General features: G+C 39.5%; 1 protein-coding gene across 1 annotated transcript in view; it reads left to right on the forward strand.

The window, feature by feature from the left end:
• Positions 1–10,858, forward strand: part of MUC2 (mucin 2, oligomeric mucus/gel-forming) — a 65,566-nt gene that overhangs the window by 37,688 nt on the left and 17,020 nt on the right. Inside the window, exons 32-34 of the mRNA XM_029284210.1 lie at positions 1–731; positions 7,142–7,322; positions 8,803–9,050. Coding sequence (XP_029140043.1) covers positions 1–731; positions 7,142–7,322; positions 8,803–9,050 — 1,160 coding nt within the window. The remainder of the gene's footprint in view (positions 732–7,141; positions 7,323–8,802; positions 9,051–10,858) is intronic.

A 10,858-nucleotide genomic window follows, 5' to 3' on the forward strand; every position in this document is an offset into this window, starting at 1 on the left:
CTACTCCCACTACCACCTCCACTACTGAAAGCCCTACTACCACAATTACTACCACTCCATTTACTCCCACTCCAACTCCTACTCCTACCAGCACCTCCACTACTGAAAGTCCTACTACCACTACCACCACTCCATCTACTCCCACTCCAACTCCTACTCCTACCATTACCTCCACTACCGAAAGCCCTACAACCACAATTACCACCACTCCATCTACTCCCACTCCTACTCCTACCAGCACTTCCACTACTGAAAGCCCTACTACCACAATTACCACTACTTCATCTACTCCCACTCCAACCCCTACCCCTACCATTACCTCCACTACTGAAAGCCCTACTACCACAATTACCACCACTCCATCTACTCCCACTACCACCTCCACTACTGAAAGCCCTACTACCACAATTACTACCACTCCATCTACTACCACTCCAACTCCTACCCCTACCATTACCTCCACTACCGAAAGCCCTACTACCACAATTACCACCACTCCATCTACTCCCACTCCAACTCCTACTCCTACCATTACCTCCACTACCGAAAGCCCTACTACCACTACCACCACTCCATCTACTCCCACTCCTACTCCTACCATTACCTCCACTACCGAAAGCCCTACAACCACAATTACCACCACTCCATCTACTCCCACTCCCACTCCTACTCCTACCATTACCTCCACTACCGAAAGCCCTACTACCACAATTATTACCCCTACCCCAACTGTAACCACAAGAAGTTCAACACCTTGCTATTGTGTTGCGAACGGCGCTATATATTATCCAGGTAATTATCTGAATTCTTTTTTGCTTAAATTATTGCTGTATTTTCCTGACACTAATTGGTAGCATATTTATGCATAGATTCTCTAACAATTATATTTCCTTTTAACTAGGCTGATAATTTAGTTTTCTCTATTTTAACATTACTACAGTGCATTGCGACCTCTTCAATTCTCTTTAAGACAATGGTTATTTTGGAAATGCTAGCAACTGCTTTTTGAACTATTAGGAACGGTAAATAAGTTCTAAATCCATCACCTTGGATATTTATTCCATAGCAAATGAGTTATTCCCCCAAAACTTATTACAATCCTCAGTAACGGAGGGCAGTTTCTAAATTGAGGTGTTTCCACTAGTTGCAATGCTCCTTTTCCCTCTGGTCCTTTTTTTTTGTTCTCATCCCCATAGAAAAAAAAAGCTGCTGAATTTCAACAATTCCAGGCAATATTTTTAAAGAAATAAAATCGGAAAGAATGAGTGGGCATAGACAGATGTACAGTTCGTATATTTCTTGACTTCAGATCCACTTTAAAATTGTTGTCATTCCCCTTGTCAGAAAGTAAATGGAGGGTTCAGGGCTATATATGAGTCAGTCAACGCTGCTTCTAAAGCCCCTAAGATCATTCTTGGAATGGGAGGTCCCAAGATTTTTAACCTAATTTTTTGGGAGGTGAAAGAAGTTTTAGGAAATTGACTGGAAGTCAATAAAGAATTAATTGATGGGAATAACAAGAAATTCTGCTGCGTGGCTTAGCTGACTTAGTGCCAAAGTTAGCATTAGTTTTATACTTGGAATCCATAGAATTTCTAGCATGTACATATAAAGCCTACATCAACTACACAATACAGGTAATCCTTGTTATTTACACATTCTCTATTTGCACATTCAATCATTTGTAAAAATGTGGATTTTTTCGTTACCCTTATAATCAGTAGTCATGGTGCTGTTGCACTTATTTGTGGACATGCAGAGCAGCAAAACATTGAAATAGCCCAATGCACATGCCCCCAGCTGAGGCTTCAGCACTGCAGCATTTTCATAGAAAACAACTTCCCTGAATAATGAGAATTACCTGTACATATTGATTTGGTCTTATTAGACATTTTATTTAAGTAGTAGTATTTCTAAGTATTTCAACATTGACTGATTTTTGTAGTTGATAATAATGCACACACACATACTAAAGAGGCATGGTAGCACGGTGGTTAGAATGCTATATTGCAGGCTAATTCTGCCAACTGCCAGCAGTTCGATTGTCACCGACTCAAGGTTGACTCAGCCTTCCATCTTTCTGAGGTTAGTAAAATGAAGACCCAGATTGTTGGGGGCAGTATGCTGACTCTGTAAAACATTTAGAGAGGGCTGTAAAACACCGTGAAGCAGTACGTAAGTCTAAGTGCTATTGCTGCTACTACACTCACATACATCCTGATTGCAAAAGTTCAGGCAGCTACTGGATGGGAGCAAAGAGATACAGAAAAATCTAACTCTTTGCAGCCATTGAATAGCCATCCCGGTATTTCTGGCTCAAATCTGATGGTCTTAACATACATACAAATTATTACAATTATTTTAATTAGATTATTACAATAATTACAATTGTTATAATATAACATTTTTACAAACACCTGTGCAGGATATCCAATCCAAGACATTATGGTAGTGTTCCTAAACAACATAAATAGAATTGTCCCCGTGGGTCTCAGCACCATATTTCTGAATTAATTAATTTAGGGGTTTAACAAACCACCACCACCAAAACCAACAACAACAAACTTTCTAGGCAGTGTAGCATGCAATGGAGGAAAGTTGATACAGTAATTGCATAGAATACCCCTAAATGTTGGTTTCCCTTTCTATTGTTATTTAACAAAGAGGAGAATTTAGAATGTGTTGGGCTGATTCCAAGATGACAGACACACTTAAATAAGAAGAAAAGAAATATAGTTTGTTACACAGAAAACCACCGCCCTTTAGCTTGCAAGGAAGAATCCATGGGAATCTTGTAAAAAAAAGGTTATATTTTGACATGGTGCTCAGCTCTGCCCATGGTTCAGTCCTAATGATTAATACATTTCAGTTGAATTTTATAGGTTGGTCATAGTTACATAGCTAAACCCCTTGTTCTCTCTTATTCTTACTATTTTTACATTATGACCATCTGTCTTATACATTTATAATCACAGATGGCCATTTATTCTTTGCTCTGAAGATGTTAATAACCTGTTCCCAACTGTATTATTATTTTAATACTAATAATTGTTTTATGTTATATATTCTTATGACAGTAATTATAGTATTATTTTAACAATTAAAATGTATTCAGTTTGCTATGAAGAAATAATGACGTCTGCTAATCCATCAGCATTTCTGTAGAAACCAATTCAGTTGTATAATATTTTGAATTTAAGGTCCTTTGGACCATACTGAGGCATAAATGTAGCCCCAGCCTGCAACTTTTGAAAGATGCAGCTGCTTTAAAGAGTTGCAGGCAGATGGTATGTTTCTTAATCTGGTGCACTCTGCAGTACCTTTTTGGAATCAAATCCCAAATGCTGTGCATCCAACTCTAAAGCCCAGGAATTTGGGAAGCAGAACATTCTAAAGAAAATTGCACACAAACATGTGCATGATTTATTTATTTATTTGTTTGTTTGTTTATTAAATTTACATGCTGCCCATCTCACTCTACAAAGTGACTCTGGGCTGCTTACAATTAAAAATAAAAACATTTGTTTTGTTTTACTTATAGTATGTATCTTTCAAATCCAGGTGAAATAATAACAAGTAGCAATGCTGGAGGCATGTGCAGCGTTACCAGTTGCTCCTTTGAATGCCAAGTGGTGACTCACAATTGGCCATGTTCAACAACTGCAACAACAACAACAGTAACATCCACAACTCCTACAAGTACAACTAAACCACCCTGTGTGATAGGAGATCAAATAGTTAGTAATTCTTATTCTGTTTATTTACATATTTAAAATTAAGCATGGAACTTGGAGTATGTTTAGGTCTGTCATGCTCAGATGTCAGCTATGCTTGCTAAATATCATTGGATGCATAAAAGGCAGAATTTATACAAAAGTTATTGAAAGAGAAAATTATCTCCAAAATGTGCCTTAAAAAGTTACCTATTCAAAATTTCTGGGTAAGTCAGAATTAATTTTGTATGTGAATTTTTACTTATACTCGCTCATCTTCACATTTCAATAGAAATATATTGCATAAGACCTGGTCTTTTCAAATGAGGTGAAATGTACAAAATTAATTATGATGATACAAACATAAACATATGATGGCTTAGGCCCATTTTATTGTATATTGGAAAAATATAGCTAAAACTATGCTGGATGACACTGGAATTAGATTTCACTTAGATTATCAAGCTTTGGCCTTACTGGATGGGGATCATAACATCTAGAAGTTATTATTTATTTAGTATATTTATATCCTACTATTTTATTTAGGAGGCAGGATATAGTGGGAGGTGGTTCAAGGTGACATACACAGCACTGTCTCTGGTTTTTATCCTCCCATCAATAACTCTGGGAGATTGCACTGAGAAAATGCAACTGGTCCCAAATCATCTAGTGAACTTGTCCCAAAAGTTCTTTTTCAAAAGGCAACTGGACTTTGTTTTTCCTTGAAGAAGTTTCGCTTCTCATCCAAGAAGCTTCTTCAGTTCTGAATGGTGGAGGATGGAAGGATTTAGGTTTCTTGCAGTCATCTGGTCATTAACACTCTTTCTGAGTCACTGAAGCCTCTTGGAGGTTTATCTGTGCCCACAGGACCACCTGAATAGTGCAAATGGGTGTGGAACCTTCTTGGCACTGCTGAAAGGACTATGTTGTAAACAGGAGATAGGTGGTGTTGTATCCTTCCCCCTCTGTTGAGAGAGGGTTGTTCAATCTTAATCTAGACAGCTTCTTTGTCCTCTCTTTCAAACCATGACATGGATGACTGAGAATCTCCATAGACATCCAGTGAACTTCCATGCCAGGTTTCTTCACTCCTAGCCCAGCATCTGATGTGCATTCCTTCCCCAGATTGGAGAAGGCCAAATTATTTCCCTTGACTGGTTCTTACATTAACCAAAAGGGGAAAAAATGCTTTGGTCAAATGAACTGATTCCAATTTCCTGTATGGTCTGAGTTTAATCATAGTTAGTCTTATCTAATGTCATATGCAAAGCCATTGTGTCTAGTTCTGTATTTCAGATTGAGCACTTTAAAACAAATTCAAGATACTAGTGCATAGCTTTGAGATCTGCAATTTAAATTGGCATGTGGTACAATTTGAATTGGTATGTAATACAATGGAAGATAGTTTTCAATCCATTGGCATTATTTTACTTGATAACAACAAGGGCAGGTGTTGACTGGGAATAAGAATAATTAATCAGTGAAATAGCTTGCTTCCAGAAGCTGTGGATGCTCCAACACTGGAGGTTTTTAAGAAGAGATTGGACAACCATTTGTCTGAAATGGTATAGGGTTTCCTGCTTGAGCAGGTGGTTGGACTAGAACAGGGCTTTTCAACCGGTGGTACGCGTACCACTTGTGGTACATTAATGAGTGGCATGTGGTATGCAGCCCTGCCTAGCCAAGTGTAGTGGGGGAGGGAAAGAGCCAGCACAGGCAAGGACTTGCAGTGAGAGAGTCCTCTGGAGCTGCAAAGGCCCCAGGCTCACTTCTGGCTCACCCTCTCCCATGAGAAAGGAGGAGGGGGCAGAGAAAGGAGAGCCTATAAAACAGTGGTTCTCAACTCAACTCCCATTTGGAGTCGATCGACCATTTCACGGGGGTCGCCAAGCAAGGCTGTCCGCCATTTTTTTTCCCCTTTTCCGGCGGGTGCCTTACCTCCCTTGGGCTGGGCCAGCTTGTGGTCGGCCTGCTCCGTCTCTGCCGCTTGCCAGCTACGCCTCGGCCGGCGCAGGGAGCGGAACCACACATGCACGGCGCTCCCGAGCAGGGAAAGTCCTCGACTTACGACTGGTTGGGTAGTCCTTGACTTACGACCGGTTTAGTCCTCGACTTACGACCGGTTTAGTCCTCGACTTACGACCGGTTGGGGGTCGCGGCATTAAAAAGGTTGAGAACCACTGCTATAAAAGGAGGCAGTTTGGGCAGGAGAGGGAGAGAGAGAAAAAGCAGCAGCCTTGGGAGGAGGCGGAGCCAGCTGCACCGAAGGGGAAGAAGGAGGGGGAGGGTGGGGGGAGAGGAGATCAAGCAGGCTGGCCATGAGCCGATCTACAACTGCTGTGGCAGCCATCTGTGATGGCAGCAGCAAACAGGCAAGAAATGCAGCGGGGGAGGGGTCGCCCTCCAAGAGGAATGAAAAAAGGCAGCAATGGCTGGAGGTGAGGCACGGAGGAGGGAAGGAGATGGAGAGTGGAAGGATTCTTATGTGCTTTTGTGACTTTGAAGTTCTGGGATTTGTGCAATGAGGGCTTTGTGTTCTTAAGGAGTGTTTGGCAATTTCTATTTGGCTAATGTCTCGTGTTAGCTTCTATTGCTCTGCTGTTGTTAGCTGTAAGTTTTGCTGCAAGGGATTTTGAAGTATTTTTCTGCTGAATGGATTTTGCCTATAGCATTCCTTTACTTATGAATGGAGCCATTTGGGGAGGTTGCCTTAGCCGGCAGCCAATACTTACATTTTTTTTTCTTTCTTAAGTGCCGGCTGCGCTCCTTACTTTCCTTTCTAGCCAGTAGCTAATTCTTAAAAGGGAATGTGTCTTTTTAAGCTAGTTCACTCAGCAGCTTGTCTTTTCTGTCTCTGGAGGCCTTTCCTTGTTTGATCAATATATGGAAGAGGGAAAATATGGGGGGGTTTCAAATTCTTCCTTCAGAAGGAGATGGGAATGAGAAAAAGGGAGGCAGGGAAGGGAGGGAGGAAAGGAAGTCCCGCCTTAGCATTTGGCCACCAGCAGCTCTGCCATTGACTTTGCTTGTCAAAAGGTTGCAGAAGGGGATCACATGACCCTGGAACACTGTGACCATTATAAATATGAATCAGTTGCCAAGCATCCAAATATAAATCACATGACCCTGGCCATGCTGCAATGGTCATAAGTATGAAAAATGGTCATAAATCATTTCAGTGCAATTGCAACTTTGAACAGGTTTTTTTTTTTGGTCAAGTTTTTGACACCTTGCTAGGTGGTACTCGAATATTGCCATATCCTAAACGTGGTACAATCGGTAAAAAGGTTGAAAAGCCCTGGACTAGAAGACCTCCAAAGTCCCTTCCAACTCTGTTTTTCTGTTAAGTTAGTTCTTCTAATCCATTCATTTATTGCATGTTTGATCAGGATTATAAAGTGTGATACATTTTCTCTTTGTTGTCTCAGATATTGCCAGGAGAAAGTGGGGGCATATGTAATTGCACCGAGTTACGGTGTATTACAGATAACAAATGGGAGACGTATCCTGTAAAATGCGAACGTCCACCAAAGCCCAAGTGTGCCAATGGGCTTGCTCCTGTAGAAGTATTGGATGAAAACAGATGCTGCACGCATTGGGAATGTGACTGTGAGCGCATATATTTATATAAACAACTTTGATGTTCTCTTGAAGGATCCCTCAAGTTATTGGACTGATGTTGTATTGCAAATACTGTATAGTGACATTTCCTGAAAAAGCTGCTTATTCCTATAAATTGAGCTTGGAGTGAAGAGATTCAGGGATCAGTCTCAGGACACATTGTGAAGAAAATAAAAAAAAGGCATTTTCTAAAAAAAAAGCAAGAAAATACATTGACCCATGCTCAAACAATAAGAAATCAACACTTATGCCTTTGACATTAAGAATGTTTCCTGGTTATAGAAAATTAGCATGCAGAAACACTGGAAAGCTGAAATCCTATTTGGTAGACAATTAAAATGAAGGAAACTAAATGCTATACTAATGAAAACAATAGTTTGCGTAGTGCTTAAGCCACTAGGCAGGAGACTAGGAGTTCTAGTCCTGTCTGAGGCACAAATCCAGCTGAGTGACTTTGGGCCATTCATCCTCTTTCAGCCCTAAGAAGAAGGTAATGGCAAACCACTTCTAAAATCTTGCCAAGGAAACTTCAAGATCTTGTCCAGGCAATCACCCAGAGTGAGCACTGACTCAAAGGCACTCCAAAATAAATAGCTAAAGTAATACTTTGAAAAAATACTAATGATATTTTCAGACACCATTTCAAGCATGCTATTGCTGTTGGGAGCAATTTCTCATGTGATGGATGGAACAGATACAATTAATAAAATAACATATAAAGTACCTAATTCATGAAGAAGTTCTTATGAATCAGTACTAGTTACTTCCTTCTACAAAAGGAAGAAAAAAAATTATATTACTGACTGTATATATTGGCATTTCCGTATAAAACAAATAAAACAGTCTTTTAAAGAACAAATGCAGACAGATTTATTCTTGTGAAAGAATACGTGCAGATAAATAAATAGATAGATAGATAGATAGATAGATAGATAGATAGATAGATAGATAGATAGATAGATAGATGGATAAATAATAAATTTAATCTAACGAAACCTTAGATATGAAAATCTAATCAATTCAAATAAATAAAAATATTCTCTCCCATCATATTCTTATTATCTAGCAATTGCTTAAAATACTGAGCAAAATCAAAATTAAAAAATTGAAAGGAAGAAAAGAACTGGTTCCAGCATGCTTTTCCTACTGAAATGCTTCTGTCTCTGCTTAGGGAGAATTCTGTAATTGGAAAGCAATGTGAGAATTTCTTTTTCTTATGGGGAAATTTCAAAGAATTGTCTATTCAGGGTTTTTTGCCCCCAAATTTGTCAGACAATTTCAATATCCCTTTTGTGCTCATCTCTTAAATGAGAGTGACAATGTTTTATTCTAATCACAGTTTTCTTGACAACTCTTTTTAGATTTTCTAGACTAATTTATTCCCCAAATCCATTAGGAACCCCTGCCATTTCTTTTAGTTATTTATATAAGTTCCCAGCAAATAATCAACTCTATTGTCTTTCTGAAGGCTATTGCACTGGCTGGGGAGATCCACATTATATGACATTTGATGGCCTCTACTACAGTTACCAAGGTAATTGTACCTATGTCCTAATGGAAGAGATTAATCACACCATCTACAACTTTGGAGTGTACATTGATAACTACCACTGTGATCCAGCACAATCTGTCTCTTGCACCCGTACTCTCACCATAAAGCACGTGTCCCAGGAAGTGCGCCTCAAAACGGTCAAACTGATTCCTATGAAAGTAGAGGTATGTGTAAAATGGCTTACGTTTCAGTACAAATTTGTAAATAATGGGTATGACAATAACAAATCTTTACTTATCAGATTCAACTGAGAATTTATTACACTAACCTCACAAATGGCCAGTAGTTTTCACCTCTGGGGCACATATCATGCAGAGTAAAAATTACAATACTTCTCACCATTACCTCACAACAACCCTTTGGATAGATAACTTACAGATTATTCATATTAATGTTCCAGTTTTCACTTCAGGTGAAAAAACCTGAGTTTTTTAAAAAATCTAATCTTTAAGGACATATATGGAAAAGCTTTCATCCATTGACTCTAACATTAATAGTGATCATATATTCTTACAGTTCCCCAGTATCTATGTGGTAAATATCTGTGTTGTTTTTGGTCAAGTAGCCATATCCCTAGTTTGAAAGGAGGGAAGGTGGTTGAAAGCAGCCACATTTTTCTTATTCTTCAAAAACTGCTTCCGTTTAGCTTTTCTCTCCTATCTCTTTCAGGCAACTCTGTGGTTTTTTCTTGTTCCTTTCACTAAATCCCTGCTTGCTGGCATAATTCAGACAATGTCTACCAAGCACCCTTCATGGATTTCATTACAATATAGTTTTCATTACAAAAGAGTTTTGAAATGTACTTTCATTTAAAGCAGAGAGAGGAGGGCTGTGGAAAGGAGAACACAACAAACTTCCAAACTGTCTAATGTGTAGCAAAGAACCTATGTGATGTCCTTCTTCAACTTAAAAGAAATGGCTTCAAAACTTAATAAATAAACAAAATGGATTAGCAGTACCCAAGTAAATACCAGCAATTATCCCATTTCGAGATAATAACCATCCATTCACTCAGGCACATTTGAAAAAAGCTTCTTGTTAACCTTTTGGACCTGATGTTTTGAAATTTAAACCAGCCCCAAGCTAGAAACCCAAGGATTGAATGATTTTTGCAGGCAAGTATGGTTCCTTGGGAAGATGCAATTTCCAGGATACTCATACTAAGCCTTAATAGTATATATGTCCACTGTTTATCTCCTTGACTGACACACTATAACTGTAGCTGTTTATAGGAAGGTGACAGATGCCCAGTTACAAGTGTCAGTGCAACATAAACTTAACAGTTGTAGCTTGCTGGCAATCTTTCTTTCCTTTCTGAGATGACATATTTGCCCAGTAAAATAAGTTGTTCTGCTCCGTTCCACTTTTACTAATAAAGAAAACGTATGGCTCCCTTATTCCCAGAAACTTGTGGAGTTTGGCCTCAAATTAGTCATGACCTATTATTCCCACAAACAGTAAAACCAGCTTTTCAGCCTTGACCTAATGTTAGTCATGTCATATGGGATCAATTGGCCTAATGTTAGCTATGGTCCACGGTACCATTTTAAGTTGCTGATGGGCTTTGCATATATGCACATCTGTAAGGAAAATCTACTTGCAGCACATTTATACTTGACACAATCATTGATTGAGTTATGGCTAGCTAGAATCTCCTTGTAGTAAAATGACCATATCACAGTGTTAGAGAGGTAAAATACTTTACATCCTACTCACCACATCTAGTCCTAGTCCTCCAAAACCACTTTCAACCACAATTTGCTTGGAATCTGAAATCTGCCTCAGATTTCCTCCCATAGACCGGTACGCTCCCACAGAGTGGGTCTCCTCAGGGTGCCGTCGGCCAAACAGTGTCGGCTGGCGACCCCCAGGGGGAGGGCCTTCTCTGTGGGTGCCCCCACCCTCTGGAACGAACTACCCCCCGAGATCCGGATGATTCCGGATCTCCTTACTTTCCGCCGCGCCCTCAAGA

This window comes from Protobothrops mucrosquamatus, unplaced genomic scaffold (genome assembly GCF_001527695.2).
Source record: "Protobothrops mucrosquamatus isolate PMUCROS unplaced genomic scaffold, P.Mucros_1.0 scaffold433, whole genome shotgun sequence".
Classification (NCBI taxonomy): Eukaryota; Metazoa; Chordata; class Lepidosauria; order Squamata; family Viperidae; genus Protobothrops; species Protobothrops mucrosquamatus.